General features: G+C 57.5%; 1 protein-coding gene across 2 annotated transcripts in view; it reads left to right on the top strand.

The window, feature by feature from the left end:
* PDE2A (phosphodiesterase 2A) overlaps positions 1-16,143 on the top strand; it is a 388,143-nt gene extending 372,000 nt beyond the window's left edge. For both annotated transcript variants that reach the window (XM_050950923.1, XM_050951669.1), the window contains 16 exons: positions 261-324; positions 1,236-1,314; positions 1,729-1,906; positions 3,881-3,993; positions 4,735-4,812; positions 5,381-5,503; positions 6,065-6,135; positions 8,261-8,383; positions 9,039-9,126; positions 10,836-10,883; positions 11,341-11,415; positions 12,196-12,295; positions 12,989-13,101; positions 13,904-13,942; positions 14,466-14,572; positions 15,893-16,143. In XM_050950923.1, coding sequence (XP_050806880.1) covers positions 261-324; positions 1,236-1,314; positions 1,729-1,906; positions 3,881-3,993; positions 4,735-4,812; positions 5,381-5,503; positions 6,065-6,135; positions 8,261-8,383; positions 9,039-9,126; positions 10,836-10,883; positions 11,341-11,415; positions 12,196-12,295; positions 12,989-13,101; positions 13,904-13,942; positions 14,466-14,572; positions 15,893-16,121 — 1,628 coding nt within the window. In that variant the 3' untranslated portion in view covers positions 16,122-16,143. The remainder of the gene's footprint in view (positions 1-260; positions 325-1,235; positions 1,315-1,728; positions 1,907-3,880; positions 3,994-4,734; positions 4,813-5,380; positions 5,504-6,064; positions 6,136-8,260; positions 8,384-9,038; positions 9,127-10,835; positions 10,884-11,340; positions 11,416-12,195; positions 12,296-12,988; positions 13,102-13,903; positions 13,943-14,465; positions 14,573-15,892) is intronic.
* The last annotated feature ends 8,017 nt before the right edge of the window (positions 16,144-24,160 follow it).

Raw genomic sequence — 24,160 nt, 5'->3', positions numbered from 1 at the left:
TGGGCTTGGGTATGGGGCAGGACCTTCGACTAACCCCATAGCTCCTGCTTTGGGGTTTCACACCCATGTGTCACGACCTGAGGCCACTAGCTCTGGTCACAGAGCTGTCCCTTAAAGAGGCCTCTTGGTCAGCGTCAGGGGGCTCTGGCCTACAGGTGAGGGGCTCTGTGTCCCCTCGCCAGTTCCCAGAGCTGCCCTGCCCCTGCCCGCCCTGCCTGGGCCTGGTCTGAGCTGCCAAACCATCTGCTTTTCCCCCACAGATGACGTGTCAGTGCTGCTCCAGGAGATCATCACAGAAGCCCGAAATCTCAGCAACGCTGAAATGTGAGTGAGCAGCTGCTCTGTGTATGTGTCCTGGGGGCTGGAGTTAAGGTTTCATGGCTTGTGGGGCAGAGTTAAGGTTACATGACCCAGGGGGGCACAGTTAAGGTTACACACTTCCAATCTTAATTTTCTCCTTCTCAGGCGTCTGCATTTGTAAATATAATGGGAAGTAGAGTTTAAATGTCTTAATTTCCCAGTTCGTTTTGAGTGCAGAGGGCTAGATCATCCCCTATCCATGAGAAAAGCCACAGGAAGGGACCAGGGTAGAGGAATGTGCCGCCCATATAGGGTTGCCAATTTTGTTTGGATGTTTTCCTGGAGATTTAATTACATGACATAATCTTTAATTAAAGATTAAGCTTTAATTCCTGGAGACTCCAGGTCAAGCCCAGAGGGTTGGCAACCCAACACAATGCAGCTGTTGGCAAACCAGCTAATTTTATCCAACATGACCCCAGAGTGTTTCACATCTATCCAAAGGGATTTCTGTCCACCACTGAAATGCAGCCACCTCTGGGGTGGAATGTGGCAGCTGCTTCTCAATGCCCAACAGCACAGTGTAGTTTAGGACAGGAGGTGAAGAACACCTTGTGCGGAAGGGAAACTGAGGAAAGCTGAATGTTGTTACCTAGCTGGAATGTAGCCAGGACTGCGGAGCTAACACCCCATGCCCCGGGACCACCAGTGACCACAGAGGCTGGGATCAAGGGAATCCCTAGTCTCATGGTGGGGCATTGGGTCAATGAATCCAAAGGGGAGATGTGCTAGCCAGAGGCCGTGGGCTGAGGGAAGTCATTGGGAGCTGTTCCGCTGCCCTCCATGGGCTTTGCCCTGGGACTGGATGGTGCCAGGCAGCCAAGGCTGCCCAGTTGCTGTGGAGATCTGGCTGAGCGGCTGGTTGTCTCTTGCAGATGCTCGGTTTTCCTGCTGGACACGTTCAGCCATGAGCTAGTGGCCAAGGTGTTTGACGGGGGCGTGGTGGATGACGAGGTAAGCCCTCCCGGGAGGGCCTGGGGCTCACCAGCAGAGGAGCTGCGAGCAGTAGAGTAGGCCCAGGAGGATGGAGTGGGCCCAAGGACGAGGTGAGGCCAAGGAGGTCAGCTGGAGCCACCCGCTCCAGACCAGGGATGGCTGATCACGAGGAGGAAAGCCGTCTCCATGCTCGGGCCGGAGGCCAGGCCGAGAGCACTGCTGCATGAGGGCTGGGAGATAGCAACTCAGCCAGGACAGGGAGGCTGGGTGGAGGCTGGAGATGGAGGTGGCAAGGGGCAGGGTGCAAGGTAGGGAGATGGGACCAAATTCCAGGAGATGGGGATGGGAGGTGGTTCCTTGAGCCCCAGGAGGATGGGATTGGATGGAGATGGGCAGCATGGGGCCAACATCTTGGTCAATCCCGTCCCTCAGAGCTATGAAATCCGCATCCCAGCGGATCAGGGCATCGCGGGTCACGTGGCAACGACGGGGAAGATCCTCAACATCAAAGACGCCTATTCCCACCCGCTCTTCTACCGGGGGGTGGACGACAGCACCGGCTTCCGGACCCGAAACATCCTGTGCTTCCCCATCAAGAATGAGAGCCATGGTGAGATCCTGGGCAGCGTTGGGCATTGGGGTGCAGCTCCCCGGGCACTGCCAGGGCATGCGGGCTTTGGGCAAAGAGCTCCCTCGATGTCGCATCCCTAAAGGCCACACAAGGGCAAAGACCCATCAGATCTTGGCTTGGTCGCCAGGACATAGTTCCTGACCATGTGTTCTCCTACAGCAGCGTTCCTCAAGCTGGGATCCATCGGAGGCCCCTGTGCAGCCAACTCCTCCATGTCTCCAGCTGCCTCCGCCAGACACCTGACTCCTCATAGCCAAGAGGAGCCTGGTGATGGGGGTCAGAGCAGCTGGAGACAAAGGGAAGGAGAGAAGGTCGAGAAGCAGCCTCTATATTAATTCGCTGCCGATGCTGAGGATGAGGGACCCCCCACTCTAGTGGTGGTAGCAGGACCCCTATGGCCTGCTCGTGGCACTGTGATCTTGGACAAGGCATGTGACAGCTCCGTGCCTCAGTTTCCCCACTCCTCAGATAACAAGCATGGAACTGACCCTTGTCACTGGGTGGGCTGTGAGAAGGGAGGAGTGAAGTTAAATTGCTCTGAGTCTTGTTTGAGTGCCGCGTGCATTGGAGACCCCAGCCCTTCCCCTGGGAAGACAGTCCCGCACCCTGAAGGTTGGATGGAGCCTGATGCTCAGCCCATTGTACCTGGGCAGCAGAGTGAGCTCATGGCTAATGCACAGGGCTGGGATTCAAGCGAGTCTATTACCAACCCACTGCAAGTCCCTTAGCAAACCACTCAGCTGGTGCCTCAGTTTCCCCACCTGTCAGAACCTCTGGGCCTGATCTCCAGTGGGTGTTAACTGGCAAATATTGACATCAGCAGAGCTACGCTGCATCACACCAGCTGAGGTTCTGGCCCATGTCTATGTAGCCATCTTACCGGGAACTTAACTGTTGGGTTTAACTGTTCCTAAGTGCTTTGAGATCTCCAGCTGGGAGGAGCCCCAGCACGTGGGTTTGGTGGTGCTTGGGAGTCCCCTGGCACCGCTCAGACGCTTGTGGACACACGTGTCCCCAGGGGAAGCCCAGCTGCTGCTCCTTTGTGGGGTGTCACGTTGATAAGTGACCCTCGGCGCCATGCACTGAACTCCTGCCCTTCGCCGAACGAAACCACTCGGCCTTGCGCTTCCGGCTACAGGGCTTTCTGCCTGGCACCGTGCACTGGCCCGGCCCGGCAGTGACTATCACCGGGGGGCAAGTGGCAGCCCCCATGTTAACACCTTCCATCCCCCGCTGCAGTGGGATCACACTCTGGCCCTCCTGTGAGTGGCCAGGCGGCCTCGGCCCTTCCCCTGTGGGACCGGAGGGCAACAGGGCTGCCCTCAGGTCTCTGTGATATTGGTGAGTCAGACCACCCAGTGTGAGCGGCCTGGATGCTGCCGTTAAACACCCCCCACCAGTATTGCTAGAAGCTGGTCAGTCCCTGCTGCCTCTCCACCCGGGTCCTGCTATCCCCACACCTGGCGCATGTCGCCCTCTAGTGCCAGCCCCCCTATGGCAGCCTAGTGCTGGCTGGGCGGTGTGGGAGAGGCAGGTTCTGAAGGTCCCCAGTTCAGTCCCTGCAGGTCCCCGGTTCGATCCCTGTTGGCGGCCTTAGAGTGTCTGCAAGCAGCCATGGGGAGTGAATCCTCAGTGCAGATAGTGGCGCTCCCCAATCAATTTCCGCCCGCCCAACCCGGTTAGCTTAACCCCGCACTGGCGTCCCCACCAACCCCTGTATAATGCACCGGGCCCCACCCAGAGACGCACCCTCTGGCCAGGCACCCCATTGCTGGCTTCACGCAGGGCTTTGACCTTTCCTCCCAACTCAACTTGCTCACTCAGTGCTGGGGATTGTGGGTCACTGGAGCACGAGGTGGGAGGGATGGGCAGGCTCCATGCTGGGAGTCCACGGCGGCCGGGTTTCCCTGTGCGTTGTTACGTCTGTACACTAGGCTCTCGCTGCTCTTCCAGAGGTCATCGGGGTGGCGGAGCTGGTCAACAAGATCAATGGGCCTTGGTTCAGCAAGTTTGACGAGGACCTGGCCACGGCTTTCTCCATCTACTGCGGTATCAGCATCGCCCACGTAAGCAGGGGGGGCTGCCCCATGTGGGTGGGTTCAGCACCTGGGGGGAGGAGAGGTGGATTCCCATGCCAGATTCTCAGTGGCTCGGGCACGGTCTCAGCTCCAGCCTTCGAAGCTGCCAAGCTCCCCAGGTCTTTCGCTGGAGAGAGCTGAATGCAGCGGGTTGGGGAAGGCTGGGGACCCAGTGACCCCCCAGCAGCATCTGCCTTCCCCCTGAACCCTGATGTTTGCAGACCGCCTGCCCTGTATGGTGCTTTCCAGGCTGCTGTCTCAGCACAGAGTGGGGTTAGCCTGTGTTCAGCCTCCCTAACTTCTCCTGCAGCTGGATACCAGACTCTTCTTCCCTTCCTGTCCCAAGCTGTTGTGTGGCTGCACACTGTCTGTCGGGTTCCACCCCAGAGGCAGCCACATTTCAGCTGTACATGGAGAGGGGAACGTAGTTACAGGTGACAAGCGGAGCCTTAAATAACGCCGGGTCTCCCGGCACCCAAGGAGAGGTGGAAGGCGATGCCCGGCCATGTGTGTGTGAGTTCAGGTCAGGGGAGCAGGGGACTGGAGCTCAGGCGCACCCAGTGCTGCATGCCTTAGGCCTAAGGAGATTGAAGGGCTTGAGCTCCTGGAAAAACTCATGCTAAGCGCACGGGGCGGGGGCTGAGGCCCCGGGTGAGCCAAGGACAGCAGGATCCCATCCACCCAGGGCTCTGACCACCCTCTCTTTCCCTCTCTTTCCCTCCCCTCCAGTCGCTGCTTTACAAGAAGGTCCACGAAGCCCAGTACCGAAGCCACGTGGCCAACGAAATGATGATGTACCACATGAAGGTCAGGGGGTGGGGGGGCTCCCCAGGGAGTGGGGACGTGGGGGTTGTCGCATCCCTGGAGCTGTACCAAGCCGTGGGTGAGGATGGGTGACATTGTGGGTGTCTGGCTCATCTTCCTTCTAGTTCCCCCCGGAGGGCCAGTCTGTGCTACCCTGCCTACAGGCTGCTTCACACTCAGCGTTACTGCTGTGCTCCACCCCAGAGCTGGCTGCATTTTAGGGGCAAACTCTGAATTTGCCCCAGTGTAACCGGTTCAGAGCCTCTGACTACCTCGATGGGTCAGCAGCGCACTGACTACCCCGATGGCACTAACTGGCCCACACAGAGAGGCAGGGGGCAGCATGGGCCGTGGTGCGGGAACCCCTCTTGCCTCCAGGTCAGATCATGGCACCAGCCCAGCCACTGCCCAGGCTGTACCTGGCAGACAGAGGAGCCCAGCACGGGGCTGTCAGGGCAGCACCGGGCATCTATGCCTGGCTGAACACAGCCTGCATCTGCAGCTCCTCCACCAGGCCCCAGCTTTGGCCCCCCCCGCACACTAACAGCCTGTCCTGGGGCTCCCCTTGCAGGTCTCGGATGAGGAATACAAAAAGCTGCTGAGCGACGGGATCTGCCCCGTGGAAAGCATCGACTATCGCTTCGCCGATTTCACCTACACGCCGCGCTCACTGCCCGAGGACGACACACCCATGGTCAGTGCCCCTGGGGCCGGTGGCGAGGGTCCTGCCCGTCCCCGAGAGGGGGATGAGCCGGGGTTAGGGGCTAGCCTAGGGTGCCTGAGGGGAGGGTCTGCCACGGCCTGCATGGGCGGATCACTCTGTGCCTCCAGTGTCTGTAGCCCTGTCCCACCTCCGAGGGGTGCTAGGAGAAATCCAGGAGGTGTCCAGTGCTACGGTGATGGGCTCTAAGTAGGTACCGGAGGCAGCTTCGGCTAGGATCCGGCCCTGGCTTGGGGCGTCTGTCCACCTAGGAGCTGCATTCGCCTTTATTTAACATGCGTGCCCCGTGCTCCAGTCCCACCTTGGGTCCGAGGCGCAGATACAATTTCCTGGCATCACTAGCTGCCCCTGTGCCCACATCAGCGCCAGCTTGGGGCAGAGTTTGTGCGTATGTGACTCCTGCCCCCAAGGAACGCCGAAAGGGGTGCGGGGGGTTCTCTCCATTCCCAGCCTGGCCTCCTCAGCGCCAGCCCCCTGCCAGGCGCGCCCGGGAGCAGCATCTCAGCTAGCTCTCCGCTCCCTTTCCCTCCGCAGGCCATCCTGAGCATGCTGCAGGACATGAACTTCATTAACAACTACAAAATGGATCGCCAGACGCTAGCCAGGTGGGCTCGCTCGCTGCTCGGCGCGGGGGCTCGGCTCCTCTGGGAGCGCAGCGTCCGGGGCGGGGGGGGGCGGGGGAGGTTGTGGCCAGCAGGGGGCGCTCTTGCCCAGCACTTCGGTACCAGGTATAAGGGCTGGAGCTCGCGAAGAGGAAATACCTGGTTGCAGACATCGTGTTGCGCAGCCGCAGGGCGTTCGGCCCAGCAGGTCCAGCTCGGCGGGCGTAAGGATGTTACGGAGACCGGGGGGTCGTCAGGGTGGGGCAGAGCAAAGCACCTGCACGCAGCTGGCTCAGTGCAGGTAACGAATAATGGTGGGGTGGGGGCTGGGAGCTAGGATTCCTGGGTTCTCTTCCTGGCCCTGGCACATCACTCTGCCCATCTGTAAAGTGAGGCCAAGGATCCTGACCTGTCTCCCCGGGACACTGGGAGGCTTAATGGAGTGATGTGCATGGTGTGCTTTGAGATCCTCCACTGGGAAGGGGGTGGAGCAGGGCAGGGGGTACAGGAGGAGGCTGGCAGCCCACAGACTAGCAAGCACTGGTAGCCCCCAGCCAAAGGAGTCAGGGCCAGGAAGTAACAGTGTAGCCCTGTGTAAACACAGCTGCCCCGTCCAGCTCATGCTCCCACCTGAGCCCATGCACGCTCACAGGTGCACACACAGATCTGCGCACGCTCACAGGTGCATGGACACAGAAATTCATGCATGCTCACAGGTGCACGGACACAGAATTTCGTGCGTGGACACACAGATCCGCGCACGTGTCTGCGCACGCTCACAGGTGCGTGGACACACAGATCCGCACACGCTCACAGGTGCGTGGACACACAGATCCGCGCACGCTCACAGGTGCACGGACACAGAGATCCACGCATGCTCACAGGTGCACACTCACATGACCTTCTCCTAAACAAACTAAGGAAATGCTACCTAGCTGGGGCTAATATAAGGTGGGTGAATAACTGGTTGGAAAACCGTTCCCAGAGAGTAGTTATCAGTGGTTCACAGTCATCCTGGAAGGGCATAACCAGTGGGGTCCTGCAGGGATCGGTTCTGGGCCTGGTTCTGTGCAATATCTTCATCAATGATTTAGATAATGGCGTAGAAAGTACACTGAGAAAGTCTGCAGATGATACCAAGCTCGGAGGGGTTGCAAGTGCTTTGGAGGATAGGATTAAAATTCGAAATGGTCTGATGTAAACAGGATGAAATTCAATAAGAAAAAAAGCAAAGTGCTCCCCTTAGGAAGGAACAATCAGTTGCAGACATACAAAATAGGAAATGACTGCCTAGGAAGGAGTCCTGGGGAAAGGGATCTGGGGGTCACAGTGAATCACAAGCTAAATATGAGTTAACAGTGTAACGCCGTTGCAAAAAAAGCAAACATCATTCTGGGATGTATTAGCCGGTGTGTTGCGAGCAAGACACGAGAGGTAATTCTTCTGCTCTACTCTGCACTGATTTGGCCTCAACTGGAATATTGTGTTCAGTTCTGCGCATCACATTTCAAGAAAGATGTGGACAAATTGGAGGAAGTCCAGAGAAGAGCAACAAAAATGATTCAAGGTCTAGAAAACATGACCTTGGAGGGAAGATTGGGAAAAAATGGGTTTGTCTAGTCTGATGAAGAGAAGACTGGGGGATGCGGGGGGGACGACAATTGCTGACAGTTTTCAAGTTACAAGGAGGAGGAAGAAAAACTGTTTTCCTTAACCTCTGAGGATAGGACAAGAAGCAATAGGCTTAAATTGCAGCAAGGGCGGTTTAGGTTGGACGTTAGGAAAAACTTCCTAACTGTCAGGGTGGTTAAGCACTGGAATAAATTGCCCAGGGAGGTTGTAAGATCTCTGTCATTGGGGGATTTTAAGAGCAGGTTGGACAAACACCTGTCAGGGGTGGGCTAGATAATATGTAGCCCTGCCATGGGTGCAGGGGACTGGAGTAGACGACCTCTTGAGGTCTTTTCCAATCCTATGAGTCTATGACATGGCAGTTCAAGGGTGGAAGCGCCCTGCCCTGCAGCCTGCCAGGTGTTCTCTGCCTGGAGCACGGGTGGCCAGCCAGAGCCGAGCACCAGCTCTCCGGGGGCAGCTGCATTCTTATCCCGTTCTCCCTCGCTCCGGCCAGGTTCTGCCTGATGGTGAGGAAGGGCTACCGGGACCCGCCCTATCACAACTGGATGCACGCCTTCTCCGTCTCCCACTTCTGCTACCTGCTCTACAAGAACCTGGAGCTGGTCAAATACCTGGAGTAGGTGGATGGTTACAGCTCCTGTAGAGACCCAGCTTCCCCCTGCCCTGGCTCTGCACCCCGGCCCCTTGGCCTGTGGATCTCCCAGCTCAGCGATCTGTACCACTCCCTCTGCCCAGCTGATTCAGCAGGCAGCGCTCTCCTCCCGAGTCTCCATCAGCCCAGTTCCCTGGCATGGTGCTAGGGGGCGCTGTGCCGCTCTCCAGGGTGCACCAGCGGACATGGGTACTCGCCGCTTGCCCACGGCACGTTGCACGAGTCAGGGGGTTGGCCCTGGGCCATTCCACACTGCCACACTGAATTCCCACAATGCAATGCTCCTCTTCATTTCCTATCCCAAACTGTAATATCCCTGCAGTTCCAGCCCAGAAGTGGGTGCACGAAGTGATCCCTGCACCTATAGGGACCTGGCATGAGTAAGTCCATTGAGCTCAATGAGGACCCCCCACACACTTTCATTGGCGGCAGAATGAGGCTGCCTGCCTGAGGCTGCAGAAGTGAGGCTAGTTCGGACGGCCCTGGTGCCAAAGTCCCGTCAGCCGGGAGAGGTCACTGCAGAGAACAGGCTGAGATGACCCCCGAGAGAGGGAGGTGTTGCCCCGAGAGCCCCTCCCATCCCTTGTCACCGTGATTCAGCAGGTCCTTTTCTCCACAGAGACATTGAGATCTTCGCCTTGTTCATCTCCTGCATGTGTCACGACCTGGACCACAGAGGCACCAATAACTCTTTCCAGGTGGCTTCGGTAAGGCCGGGGTTACAGGAGATCCGTTAGCAAGCCTGGGATATTACAGGAGATCTGCTGGGAAGCCCAGGGGATTACAGGAGATCTGCCAGTGAGGCCAGGGGGTTACAGGAGATCCGATCTGTTGGGAAAGCCAGTGGCTTACAGGAGATCCATTTGAAAGGCCGGGGTTTACAGGAGATCCAATGGTGAGGTCAGGGGAGTACAGGAGATCTGCCAGTGAGACCAGGAGATCTGCTGGGAAGGCTGGGGAATTACAGGAAATCCAATGGTGAGGCCAGGGGATTACAGGAGATCCAATGGTGAGCCTAAGGGATTACAGAAGATCTGACAGTGAGGCCAGGGGATTACAGGAGATCCGATAGTGAGATTGGGAGATTACAGGAGATCTGCCCTTGAGCCTGGGGGATTACAGGAGAGCCGATGGTGAGGCCGGGGGATTACAGGAGATCTGCCGGTGAGATCAGGGGATTAGAGATCTGCCCATGAGCCTGGGGGATTACAGGAGATCCAATAGTGTGGTTGGGAGATTATAGGAGATCTGTCCTTGAGCCTGGGGGATTACAGGAGAGCCGATGGTGAGGCCGGGGGATTACAGGAGATCTGCCGGTGAGACCAGGGGATTAGAGATCTGCCCATGAGCCTGGGGGATTACAGGAGATCCAATAGTGTGGTTGGGAGATTATAGGAGATCTGTCCTTGAGCCTGGGGGATTACAGGAGAGCCGATGGTGAGGCCGGGGGATTACAGGAGATCTGCAGGTGAGACCAGGGGATTACAGGAGATCCATTGGGCACCAGGGCTGGAGATGAAGCTGCTGAGGGGTCGGCTCCCAGGACACCTTGTGGCAGTACCAAAGCCCCGGGGACCTCAATCTGAACATTAGGCCGACGTCGCTAAGCAAAGGAAAATGTAAAGTGACACGAGGTGACCTCACTTCCCCACAGCCCCTCCAGGGCAGGGGGAGCCCTGTTGCAGGGAACACAGCAACTGCCATGAGCCAAGCACCTAGGACCTGCCCAGCCCTTGGAGGGATCATGTGGCTTCATCCATCGCTGGCTCCTCCTACGTGCCCCAGACCTTGGGCCAAAAGCCAGCCTGCCCCCAGCCAGGGACTGAGCTGCAGGGGCGTTTTCACCGGCTTGTTTTTCATTCTCCCTCCCCTGTGATTCTGGCTCCCAGCCCCGCTGTGAGGCAGGGGGGCTGGATACACTCCAGTCACTTGGCGCAGGTTCAAGGAGATCACTCCTACATCGCAGGGGGACCGGCCTCCCGTTTGGAGGGTGGGATCCTTTCCAGCCCCGGAGACACAAGGGCCAGCGCCTCTAGCTGATGCCGGATCTCAGTCTCACCTCGTACAATGGGAAGAGGACCTGCTACTGAGCCCCCCGTGAGCAGAGAGACAGGGCAGGAAATATACAGCCCGTGAGCCATAATAACGGAATATGCCCGCCCCCTTTGCGGCCCCTGTGTGACACAAGCAGCCGATCTCGGCCCCCTGCACCTGTAGATGGGCTTCTGGTCCCAAACCCCACCAGCCCCAGCGCCAGAGTTGGGTCCCTCCTGGGGCCGAGCTGGGAGGCTGGCAGAGCCGTGGCAGAGGGGCTCCTGCCCAGCTGCAGCCCCCACTAACCCTAAAGCTCCAGTGAGACGGACGCCCTCACCCGCCACTGGCTGGTGATCCCACTTGGTGCCACTCTGTCTTCCAGAAATCTGTCCTGGCGGCGCTCTACAGCTCCGAAGGCTCTGTCATGGAGGTAAGACGTCTTCTGCCCTGGGCCTTGCCTCGCTCCCGCGCCCTGCTGCACTCAGGGCGCAGGGCCTGGCTCTGGCGGCTGCTTGCCTAGCTCCCAGTGAAACAACTGCAGCAGTTCTCAGCCTCGGGTGGCAGCGGAGCAGGGTGGCTGCCCCAGATGTGGAGGCCATGGATAGATGGGCATGGAGTCCCCCACCACCTCTTCCCTCACCCGGGGACAAGGAGAGAGGGCAGCTTAGGGAAAGCCCAAGGCCTGGGGGGTGGAATAGCAGGGAAAGCCCCTGCCTGCCCCCTCCATACGTTCCCCACAGCCTAGCCATAAGGCGCATGGAGTCCTGCCCCTCTTGTCCCTATGGGTGAGGTAGGGGGTGCATGTGCTAATGGGGGGGGGTGCTGCCTCCTGGTGGAGCCCTCTGACTAATGCAGCCCTCCCTGTCGTGCCTCGGTTTCCCCCGCAGAGACACCACTTCGCACAGGCCATTGCCATCCTGAACACCCACGGCTGCAACATCTTCGACCACTTCTCCCGCAAAGTGAGTGGGGTGGAGCTCGCTGCTGGTGCCCCTCACTCCTGATGTGCAGCCCCCCCGCTGGTCCAGCCTTAGACTCCCCACAGCCCATTCCGTCGATGCACCTTGCTCCTGACCCAAAACAAGCCTGGCTATTCCCCTCTTTGCTGTGTCCAAGGCCCCTCCTGACCCACTAGATCTCCTGACCCTCGGATCCAGCCGGGCCAGACTGCACCGGATTACACTGTGCAATTGGCTTCTAGGCACGTGCTGAGACTTCCTGAAGGGCCTCCTCAGGAATAGAGCCCTGCTCTCCAGGTGAGACGGGCCAGCCACACGCTGCACCTCACTGAAGCCACGTCCCAGACAGAGCCCTTCTCCCAGAGGTGTTAGCTGGCCTAGACTTCGCTCCTTGGTTCCTTCGGCGAATCGCCTGTCCAGTTGCAGCAAGCCCCGTTGAGCCAGGTTTGGACAAGCCATGCCTCCCTCCTCCTGGATCCGAGGAGTCTTCAGTCCGAAAAGGGTTTCTGCTTCCAGGGGAAACTCTCGCTGATTAAACAAAGCCCCTGACCCAGCCGCAAACTCCACTGAATAAAAGCCACAGGGCTGCGAGGTGGAAGGAAGCGTGGTCTAGTGGTTAGAACAGGAGATGGGGACTTGAGTCTCCTTGGTCCCATTCCCCGTCCTGCCACTGAGTCCTTTGGTGACCTTGGCTGACTCCCTTGACCTTTCTGCCAATCAGGCCATGTGGTGTGAGGTCACTGAGCCCCGTGGCACTCAGGGGCGGTGTGATTGGCCTTGCAGGATTACCAAAGGATGCTGGATCTGATGAGGGACATTATTCTGGCCACGGATCTCGCTCACCATTTGCGGATCTTCAAGGACCTGCAGAAGATGGCGGAAGGTAAAGGCCCCCGGGGCGCGGGCGGCACTGGCGAGAGTGAAAGGCATTTGCTACGTGAAACTGGCCGCTAGCAAACGCTCCCAGATCCCGGCGCCGGGAGTCTGGAACTTGTCCCTAGGGGGGTAGACAGCAGCCAGCTGAGGGCTCCCGTGGGATTTACAGCTAGAACAGGAAAACATCTTGGGCCCTGGGTTTAGAAATGGCAGCAGAAGTTGAAATCGGCAGGTTGTAATGCTCCTGTTTGACTACTGGGGCGCAGCTACCACTCCTCAGCTCCTTTACTGTGCCCGGGCACCGCTGGCCTGAATGACCCCTGGGGTGCAAAGGCCCCTGAATGCCGGGGTTGCACCTGGGAGTGTCGCGCAGGCACCTGGGAGCGGCCCCTGGAGACCTCCAGCCCAGCAATGGGCCCAACCCAGGGGAATCCAGAGTAGGGCCCATCAGCCTCAAAGGCTCCTAACTCCCCCTGATGCTAAGGAGAGTTAGGCACCTAACTCCCTTGGAGCATCTGGGCGTAAGCGGCTTGGCAGAGCGTTTCCATCTCTGCGCGCGCCGGGCTCCAGCCATCTGGCAATGGGCCGCCTGGGGAGAGGAGCTGCCGGCCCCGAGGCTGGGACTGTGGGAGCGCGACGCGAGATCTAACCCGCTGGCGCCCGGTGGCTCAGCTTCCGTCCTTCTTCCTCCCCTGCCTAGTGGGCTACGACCCGGAGAACAAGCAGCACCACAGCCTGCTGCTCTGCCTGCTCATGACCTCCTGCGACCTCTCGGACCAGACCAAGGGCTGGAAAACCACCCGGAAGATCGCTGTGAGTACGAGCGGGGCCAGCTTGGCCCCTCCTCTTCCGCGTAGGTGCCTGGGCCCAGTCTAGGGGGGCTCAAGTCACTACCGAGGCTGTGCCCCCAGTCGCACTCAAATTTGGTACCCCGGGGTCCAGCACTCCCTGGAGGAGTAAAGGGGGGAGGCTGCTGTGCTCAGGTAGGAGCTGCCACCTACAGCCGGGGTGCATCCGAGTCTCTGTGCTAATATCACACATTAGGTCCATCTGCTCCAGTACAGCTCCCCCTAGCGGCCAGCACTTAGCACCAGAGAGACGGGCAAAGCAAGTGCTACCGTTTCCCTAGCCAGCTGCGCAGCGCTCCCCGTGAAGAGCGCTCCGTCCCACGCCCAGCAGGCAATCATCCTGTGCTTTGAGCATGGGAGTGCTCAGTCAGATCGCCGCCCTGTCCTGTCAGCGGGCAGACCCTTAGCAGGCTTTTGACTGACGCAGGGAGCTTCCTGCTGCAGTGAGTTCCACCGGTCAAACCTGCATTGCATAAGGAGAAGTCTCCTTTGGCCTGCTCGTCACCTTGCTCTGAGTGCGCTGGCCCAGTGAGGCGGGCTGCATAGCAGAGACTCGTCCCTTCCGAGCCCTGCAGACCCTCCTCACGTCCCTTTGAATCGCTGGAGCCGTATCTGTTAAAATGCCAGCAATGCCAGTGAGATTGAGAGGCCCTGCATCTCACAGGAGGTGCCCAGCACTGTGTGGGCAGACACATCTCTCTCTGAGCAGAGCCGGGGATAAAGGAGCTAGTGTGGAGCGGTTCTGATCCATGGCCTTTCCCTCACAGGAGCTGATCTACAAGGAGTTCTTCTCCCAGGGAGATCTGGTACGTGAATAAATCCCCCTGGGGCAGCTGGTGTGTCGGGCTTGGCTTCCAGCCGTTTGTTCCCAGGCCACCCCGTGCTGCGGGCCAGGGGCTGCATCTCCAGCGAGAGGGTGCAGGGGTTGGCTCTCGCTCCAGGGTGTCTGATGCCCTTGTTTCAGGCAGATGGTGGCGTGTCCAAAGATCCCTCCACCCACAAGATTGGGTTCGGCTCAGCTGTGACTCTTCAGGCCACCTTAAAAAGCCCAGTGCTGGCTCTCCACCCGAATCACCTGCCTGCCTCTCCCTCTGATGGCCCCAGGAGGCACCGGACACAGGCCAGGTGGAGGCAGAGCCAGATCTTCGGCTGGCCCTCTACACCCTCCATCCATGGGGCTGTGTGCTCCCAGAGGAGCCTAAAGCAGCCCCAGGCTGGCTCAGGGTGAGGCGGGCCGGGGATTGCTGGCTAGGAGGCAGGAGGGAGCTGGGCTGGGAGGCATGAAGCCAGGGACTGCAGGGTCAAGGCCCGCTTTGCCTGTCTCTGCAGGAGAAAGCCATGGGCAACCGCCCCATGGAGATGATGGACCGGGAGAAGGCCTACATCCCCGAGCTGCAGATCAGCTTCATGGAGCACATCGCCATGCCCATCTACAAGTGAGTGCTCGGGGGCCGGCTGCCGGGGGGCGGGGGCAGGGTTTAGCGCAGGGACAGCGCCCACACAGGCAGCCGCTGCCTGGAGCTCAGCAACGCCGCACACACACACACGTACACACGTACACACACACACACAGAGCCTTCTCACACGCACACACCCACAGAGCCCTCACTTACACACACACAGCGCTGACACACACCCACAGAACCCTCACACACACACACACAAACATGCACACATACACAGCCCTGACACACCCACACACCCACAGAGCCCTCACACACACGCACACCACACACACACAGAGCCTTCTCACACCCACACAGCCCTCACTTACACACCCAGAGCCCTCACACACACACACAGCCCTGTCACACACACACCCAGAGCCCACACACATACTCACACACAGCCCTGGGCACCAGATCTGCTTTAAACCCCCCCCCACACACACACACTCTACATACATACACACACCTACACACACACCGCCCTGTGCAGCAGATACTGTTTAACCAACCCTCTCCCCCCCCCGCACAAACACACACAGACAGCCCTGGGCATTGGATCCTCTTTAACCACACACATATACCCCACATACAAACGCACGCACATCCCCCATACACACACGCACACCCCCCACATACACACACGCACGCTGTGGCCATCAGATCCTGTTTAACCCTGAGGAAGAGCACACTGCGATCCCTGGTACCCTCCATTGGCAGGGGCTGCTTAGCTCCAGGGCAGACAGAGCCCGGCACGAGCCTCGCTGGGCACTCTCTGGTGGGTGATGTGTGTCCCCCCCCAGAACGGGGACCTCATCAGTGCACCCCGCTCTAAGATAATCTCCAGCTGGAAGAGAAGAGCAGCGAGTTCAGGCCTCCAGCGGGTGCCTAGAGGGGCCTCCCATGGTCAGCTGCAGGCAGAACCAGCGAGAGTTGGTCTCCCAGTGCCTAGAAGGGCCGGGAGCAGGCAGAGGCCAATCAGGGCCCAGCAGGCCAGATAAAAAGGGCTGGCTGGTGCTATTAGTGGCCAGAGCTGGGTGAAGCTGGGAAGAGGAAGACTGACTCTCCCTGTCCTAGCCCAAGTTATCTGTCCTGGCCAGGTGCCTAACCCTGCTGGCATTTGCCTCATGTGTCTGTTATGGACTGTAACACCCTGGTGACTGTTTCGAGTTCATTGCCCATTCTTTTTCTCCGCTCTGACCAGCCCTTGGCAGTGTGCGTGGAGCGCGGTGAGCTCCTGATCCCGCTCACGGCCCCCAGGGCTACGGCTCTCCACCACTCCTGCTGACGGGCGTTCTCCTTGTCCCCCAGGCTGCTCCAGGATCTGTTCCCGAGAGCCGCCGAGCTGTACGAGAGGGTGGCCAGCAACCGGGAGCAGTGGACCAAAGTGTCTCACAAATTCACCATCAGGGGCCTCCCTAGCAACAACTCACTGGACTTCCTGGATGAGGAGTATGACCTGCAGGGGATGGACACGGAGAGCGCCAAGATGAACGGCTGCCTGGACACGGAGGGGCACATGGAGATGGTGGCGCAATGAGGTTCTCCTCACTGCGGCAGGGGGAGGGTAGGGATGGGAGAAACGGATCGACAAACCCAGCGACTCTTTGTCCCTTTTCTCCTGGATCCAAAGGAAAGAGGGAGCCGGTTTTGAGAAATCCTTATTTGTCCAGTGCGTTCTCTACAGTCCCGGTCCTCCCAGGCTGTGCCTAGCCCCGCGGGTGGGACGGCTGCTCTGATTCAGGACACTCACCTACCTGCTATTGTGGATGCCAACGTGGGGACGGGGGCGTTATTCCTTGGACTCCTTTTGCTGTACATTGAAATGAACCCCGCTTCCCCCCGCCCCTTCTGTACGGGTACCGGCGCTGTTTAGTGGCTCCAGGGCTCAGTGTCTGGGCTAGGAACGGAAGAGGGTTCCTCAGGGGCGGGGAGAGCGTGTGCTTTGAGAAGGCCTGAGGCTGCCCCTCCCCCCTGAGCACAGCTGCCCTTGCTTCCCAGGCCAGGATCTCATGCCTCACACCCTCCTGAGAGCTGAACTTCACGGGCTGATCGACATGGAGAACTTTCGCCGCTGGCTGCTTCGGGGTGGGGGGAGAGGTTTTCCCACAGGCTGAGCTGCAAACTCTGGCTATTGAACGGGGGAGTTCCCTGGCCCATGAGGCTGGGATAGGGGAGAGCTGTGCAGGCGGGCGGGGACGGAAAGGAGAAGGGGCCAGTCACTCAGGAGAGCAGAAATGTTCTCGAGGGTGTCAGAGACGAATGGCCGGGGGAAATCACGTGTGGCTCGTCCTCATGAATGTACCCGCGGGCGCAGAGCAGTAGGGCTGGTGGAAGCAGGTCTTTGCTCCGGGGATGTCTGGCTGAGAGCACGATGTGTTTTTCTGACCTCCAGGCAGTTGGGCGGGCGTGATGGGTCCCATACTCCCAAGCACAGGCTAACGGCTGCTCTCCTCCCAACAGCAGTGTCCCTGCTCTCGGATCCAGGGCCAGCCACCTCCTGCTGTCTTGCAGTGGTGGAGACGCCCGGGAGGCCTGCCCCTGAGCTCTGAGGGAGGGCAGAGGAAGGGTGGTTGGATCCAGAGAGGAGCACAAAGCCATCCCACGGGGAGACCTGTCCTGAGAGGACACTGCAGGGGAGGAGAGAGACTGGCATCTGCAGGCCAGACGATGCCCCTGGTCCATGCATGTGCTGAGCAGAAACACCAGGGCATGATCACTGCCAGCTTGTGAACTCAGACGGGGCCAGAGCCACACCCGGTGTAAGCAGACGCACGTCCACTGACGTCGGCACAGAGCGTTTTCCCCGTCACCCACATCTTGGCCCATCGCTGCCTTTGTAATTGAAATCTGCCCTTTCTGAGATGAGCCCGTTGGATGCTTTAGCAGAGAAGGTCCCGGTACCCATGTGTGCCCTGCAGATACCCAGCCGAGCCAGCAGCCAACCATGCAGGCGCTCGACGGAGCGCGGCTGGTTCCAGAAGGCATCTGCCCAGCAGTGCCTCCCTGAGCAATGGCGTAGAGCTGGAGCGGTGAGCCAGCCAGCACGCTGCACCCTTCACCAGATGCATGGGCCGCCTGCACCTCGTCTAGCAGGGCCAGCGCGTTGTTTATTTGGACATAGAACCCAGAGGGCATGTGTCACACTTGTCACCTGAAATGTGCTGGGGGCAGCGGTTCCTATGGATGCTGCTGGGGTTTGAAGCCTCCTTCAGGCCTTTTATCAACACACTTGCCAGTTCTTTTCTGCTGCACCCACTGTGCTAGTGGTTTGGGGCCGATGGGTCTAAGTGACTTGGGGGATGGTGGGAATGCAGCAGAGAGAGAAACACGTCAGCCAGCGAGCGTACAGCTCCCTAGTACCCAGGTATTGCTCTCAGACCCTCACCTGGCACTTTCCCCGTTATATGCCTTGAATTCAGATTGAATCCACGGGCTCCGTAAGATCTAGGGCCCATGAGCTGCAGCAAAGCATTCGGCTCATCGTCAAGGAAAGCAGGAAATACAGACATTCTCCCCTAGGCCAGCGTGTCCCAGCTGCCCATGGACTCTGAGGGACAAATCGTCATCTGGCAGACGGCCTCACTGCTGAGCAAATGATCATCACGGGGGTGTCTCAGCCTTCAGGGAAACAGACGATAGTTGTTTGAGACAGGACACAGCCCTGTGTCCTGCATGACCTGGCTCCACCGGTCCCACATTCTCACTCGAGGACATTTGGTGCTTTCGTTTGCTACTGATCAGAGGACAGGCCTGCTTGTGGAGTCCATGCGGGCCTTCAAATCCTTTCCCCTGCCAATCGCAGCAGTCACTAGTGTAGAGAGTCCCAGGTGCTGTTCCATCCTTCTTGGGAAAAGACTTAACGGCCTGGCCTGGAATCCTGACCCCACTAAAATAGGTGGGATTGTGCCATTGACTTCAGTGGGGCTAGGATTTCGCCCCGGCTGTTCCCCCCAGGATACGCTCGGCAGAGAGGCCAGTCTGCTGCTTTCTCACTTGTCTTCTGCATGCTCAGCTTGATTCTTTCTCCCAAGGGGCGTCTGCCTGGGAACAGGGTCTTGGATCTCTGAGACCAGGTGCTCCTTGCTCTCCCAGCTGAAGGCATAAATGGCTCTGTGCAGTGATGAGATAATTGCCACCACTAGTGGTGCTCGAGGGCCATCAGCAGAGGGTGAGGAACTCCAATGAAGACCAAGTAGCAGGAGCAGGACTGTGGCATCCTTGGTTGAGCATTACGTCTTGCCTTTGCCGTGAGGTGGATTTGATGGACGGATGGGACTTTCTCTAATCTCTATACGAGAGATGGCCCTAAGATAAGCACTCTACGCTGAAGAGCCCCAACCTTTAGCAACGTTTAGAGCCAGATCTGGGCTTATGGATTGGCCCCATCGAGTTGAAAGAGACCAGAACCTCGCTGCAAGGTCTCTCTCATCCCTGTTCCGGCCTAGGCCCCTGTGTGGCAACTGCTGCCCTTCCCCACCCAGTCCCTCCATGTAAAGAGAGGAAAGGGAGCTACAGGAGAGCACCATCTGGAGACAAAACAGTCTCCAGAGAAAATGTGGCCAGGAGGCATCAGCTGCTCTTGTGTCATTTTCTGTAGCGAGTCCAGAGAACCCAGGCTCTTCCCCCAATAAAGGATACTGCAAAACATGGAGGGAGGCTAGCGTGGCCCCGGGGTCCCCAGCATTGCAAACTGCATTGATCAAAATGAATCAACGGTGGCTGTTCCTAGGGGGTGAAATTCACCCGGTGCAGCATGCTGGTGTAATACCAACAGGATCAAACCTGGGGCCTCTGCAGCTTAGTGCATGAGACTCTCCCACATGAGCTAGAAGCCAACTGCCTCTTAGTGAAGGCTGTAGAGCAGAGTCATTAATCGCTAAGTGGTCTCGGTGCTACTAGAGGGGCCAGAACACCACACCCAGGAGGTGTGTGGGTTACGCTGGCACAAGCCCACTGCACAGAGTCCCAGCTAAACCCTTTTTCGGAGGCACAAGCAGGCCAGCGGGGTGTATTACAAAAACTGATCCCTTCGCTTTGCTAAAGCGGCACCTTCTGAAATAGCGAACCTGGCGAACCTCAACCAAAGCCACCCGACACCGACGTGGCTGCCAGAGTCTTTGCATACTAGCTGTGGGGGGATGGCTGGGGGTGGAGTTATATAAATATTTTGTGGTGAGGGTGTTGCCCTTACCTAGAAAAGAGGCATGCTCACTGCTGAGTGGCTCGAGAGTGTTGACTGGCCTGCGTTTCATGGGAGGTCAGACTCTATGGGCACGATGGTCCCATCTGGCTTTAAAACTTATGGCTGAGGAGCTGCCATGTGTGTTTAATCTAAGACTGTTGGAATTTGCAGTCCTGGAGATCAGGTTTCCATCCCAGAGCAGCGCTCAGCATGGGGAGGAAAAGGGAGTTTAGGACAGCAGATTGCATCCTAAAGGAGACTGCTATTCCTGGCTTCGCCACTGACTCACTGCGCGACCTCAGGCAAATCATTTAATCTCTCCCTGTGCCTCAGTTTCCCCATCCATGACTCCTTTATCTCACAGGAGCTGCTTTGAGGCTGGAACCATTATTCAGGCTTTGAGAGCCTGGAATGGCAAGGGCTACCAAAGTGCATCCGTGTAAGCAGCAGCTGGCCTGTTTAACTGGGGAGCAAGGGCGGGGTTGGCTGGAGCCTGTGAGTAGATGAGCACTGGAGTGTGTAAACGTAGGAACATCTGGTCTTCAGTGACATGCAGTACACACGGGTGTCATCCCTACCTGCTCTGCGCAGCAGCCAGCGACCAGACCTTGGCCTGTGCTGGGGGTATGAATTCCTTGTGGATTTGGGCTACATACAGGTTTTCCTCGGGGGTCTTTTTTTTAATTGTACGTTTCTTTGAATATATGTCGTGTGTGCCGATGTGTGTGGGGGACAGCGGGAGACTCTGAAGACAAAGATGCTAACCGAAAACATGTATTCATTTGCCTTACCTATTCAGAGTTGCCTTTAGAAAGATGCTTTGTATGAAATACTCTGTAGGACCCTGCGTCGTTACTAAACGTGACTGTTGGCTGATAGCTTTGTATAGGAGTACCTTGAGTCCTTTCTCCCACAATCCCTCTTGGAACAACTGCTAGGCCCCTGGCCTTTCAGAACAGGAAGCTCTGCAGAGGGGAAGATAGCAAAGAAATTGAAAAAAATAAAATAAATAAACCCCTAAAGGCAAAACCCCCTCAACCCTGAAAACAAACTTTGCTGTGATTGTTACGCTCCATTCGATTGCATCTGGCAGGGCTTGTGATCATTTCTAACCACCTCACTGGATTATAGCCATTGCTCGGGAATGCGATTTCATTTATCGATGCGCCATCTTCCACTGTGTGAAGAACAGAGTTGACAGTGTATGTAAACTCGCGGCAACGTGGCTTTAACGATGGTTTCTAAGGGTCTGACTTTTCCATTGGTGGCACGCTGGAAAAGGGTGGGGGGGAATCAATGGGTCAAATCTATCCCTTGTTTCTCCACTGGAGATGTGTAAGAAAAAACAGGGGGTGACGTTCACCCTGTGTAAGGCCTGTGCCTACCTAGGCACTGGTGCACAGAACTTGTGCTGGCCTGATTTCACCCTTAGGGAACGCCACCCCTGCTAGCTTATGTGCCTACATAAGCGTGGTTTTCCTGCAGCCTGATCCTTTTCGATTTGGACTCTTCCCTGCAAATGAAGCAAGAGCTGCCAGCAAACCCGTGCAAGGTGCCCCCTTCCTTCTGCTCACGAGTGAGCAAAAAGAGTGAAGGGGGAGGGGAGGGGGTCCCAGACATGCCAACACCCATACCCTGCTGTGTAGGTGCCACCCGGCTTCCCCGGCGCTGTATAAAAGCGGAGACAACCAACCCAACCCAAATGTGAAGTGGCTGTTTCAAAGTTGTGGCCTGTGTTTTGCTGGGTTTAATGTTGCTGTGTCCATGTGTGTGGTTCATTTTCTCTCTCGCCCTTGTACATAGTCACCTGTAGATAGTGTAAAGCCCGACCGGTTTGTTGGGGGTCTCTTGCCTAGCGTGTATGCGTGCGTGAAATATTTTCCAGCTTTTCTGTCTTCTTACACTGTATTTTTTCTCCCTTAAATAGTTGTGAAGGGGAAAAAATGGGGATTTTTTTTCCTAATAAATTTCATACGCCGATCTCCAGCATCTGCTTTTTATTCTGCATGGGGGCCAGGCGGCCTTTGCCATGCGCATGGCTTGCTGTTTTATTGTGTCAGGTCTCAGCTACCGAGGAGCTGGCCTGTTTCAGTGCTGGGTGGGGAGACTTCCAAGGAACAGCCGGGAAGTGTTGGTGATACAATAGGTGGGGCTTTCCCCTCTCAGTCAGTGATAGTGGTGTTAGGCGCTAGCTGCCCAGAGGTTTCAAAAAGTCCACCCCCTGGCTTCACTGATGTCTCCAAGGCAATTGAAGGCATCGTGTTTGGAGTCTCTCATGTTACTTGGTAATGGAAATGCTGACAGTCTGTGTCTCCGAGACTCACAAACTTTAAAGCCAGAAGGGACCATCATGATCATCTAGTCTGACCTCCTGCACAATGCAGGCCACAGAACCTCGCCCACCCGCTCTGGTAACAGACCCCCGAACCTCGGGCTGAGTTAGTGACATCCTCAATCATGATTTAAAGACTTCAAGCTACAGAGAATCCACCATTTCCTCTAGTTTAAACCTGCAAGTGATTCCTGCCCCACACTGCAGAGGAAGGCAAAACCCAGCCAGGGTCCCTGCCAATCTGAGGGGGGAGAAAATTCCCTCCTGACCCCAGATATGGGGATCAGTTAAACCCTGAGCATGTGAGCAGGACCCACCAGCCAGACCCCTGGGAGAGAATTCTCTGTAGTAACTCGGAGCCCTCCCCAGCTTGTATTACAGGCCATTCGAGGTTTAGCGACGAGTGCGATGGACAAGCTTAGTCCAAGGCCTGGCATGTCTGAAAACCAGGCTAGCGCTACAGCCAGTTCTGAGCTGGGGTACATGTGTGTCGCTGTCCTCGACAGATGAACTCAGCACGGCTCAACTAGGGGTCACAGACCCTATGCTATCCTCAGCCAAAGGAGATTTTTCTGTTCTGTCACGTGCTAGGCCCCTGGCCTTTCAGAGCAGGAAGCTCTGAGTTCTAGCCCTGCTCTCACTGTGGGGCGAAATAGCCAGCCGAAGCAGTAGCTTGTGCCTCTGAAGGTACTGGCCTCTCTGAGAATAACCGTGGCAGGAATGGCGTGAAGGCAGCAGAGAGCCGCTTAATGGCCACGGGATTAGCAGAGCTTCCAGCTGTTCAGAATCACCCCGTGTGCAGTACAGACACTGGGATCCTACCGATTTTTTCATGGAATGATGCAGAGGCCAAATCTGTCCCTGGCTTGTGGCGTCCCCAGGTGATACCCTGAGTCTACCAGTAAAGGTGTCTTGTCTCCTCAACACTTAAGCACTCGTTAAACCTCTGCTCTTATTAGAGTGTCTCGTTCACTCAGCTTCATGCTGGAGGAAATTGAGTGTTTGTAAAGTTACTTTTAACACATTATGTGAAGTAGGCATGCCCTTGGGCCCAGGGTCGGTGCTTCCATTAGGTGACCCTAGGGGGTCACCTAGAGCACCAGGATTTGGAGGGGCAGCATTTTGCATGCTTCCCACGGCGCGCACAGGAGCTTCCGGTTCCATTCCCGTTGCACCGCCGAAGAAGGACCTTCTGCCGACGTGCCATGGAAAACAGCAGCAGGCAATTGAGCAGATCAATGACTGCCACTGTCGCCTGCGGCATTTCGGCAGAGGGTCCTTCTTCGGCAGCGTGACAGGAGCGGAACCGGAAGCTCCCGCACGCCCCATGGGGAGCACACAAAATGCCGCCCCCCAAATTCTGCCTACGGCGCCAGAAACCCTGGCAACGCTCCTGCTTGGGCCCCAGTTAAGTGAGGTGCACAGCTGACCGCTCTGATTACATCCACTAGGGGGCAGTGGTAGCTGGTTCATTAAGGCCTATTTCATCCTAAAACACTTTGCAAGCAGCACATGCAGGGCCCCTGAAATGCAGCCACTTCTGGGGAGGGCAACACCTGTCTGGTATACGGCAGCCCGCACAACGGGGGAGAAGAGACATTTTAGCCAAGATCAGTGCGGTAAGCCCTCTTCTCCTACGAAAAATACTATGGGATCTTTAGCACACCCTGCCAACCTGTGACAGCATGAGAAATATGAGACAAATGGACAAGGGTCCTGCCTTATGGGCATGGGGCCACCCCAACTTGCCGTCTCCAGGCCGTAAGGAAAGTCCCCAGCCTGTTCCTCACCTGTCCCAGGCCCCAGCTGTGCAGCGGTGCCACCGCGAGGCAGACCCCTGCTCGGGCGGTGACCACACGCTCTCAGGACCCTTCTCCCCAGCACCAGCCCTCCCATGGGGGTCACGGCCCCCTGGCCGAGTCTGGCCTTCAAGGCTCTCTTGTCTGGCGACGTCATTGCCCAGGGCCCCCCTCACTCTCCCAAGCTGTGGCCCTGCAGGCGTCTGCTCCCTGGCCCTGGGCACGCGGCACCTCGTGGCATTGGTGGGGCCCTTCCTGCAGTG

The sequence above is a fragment of the Gopherus flavomarginatus genome, chromosome 1 (assembly GCF_025201925.1).
Source record: "Gopherus flavomarginatus isolate rGopFla2 chromosome 1, rGopFla2.mat.asm, whole genome shotgun sequence".
Lineage (NCBI taxonomy): Eukaryota > Metazoa > Chordata > Testudines > Testudinidae > Gopherus > Gopherus flavomarginatus.
The sequence above is the reverse complement of the archived record's forward strand: the minus strand, read 5'-3'. Positions and strand labels throughout refer to the sequence as shown.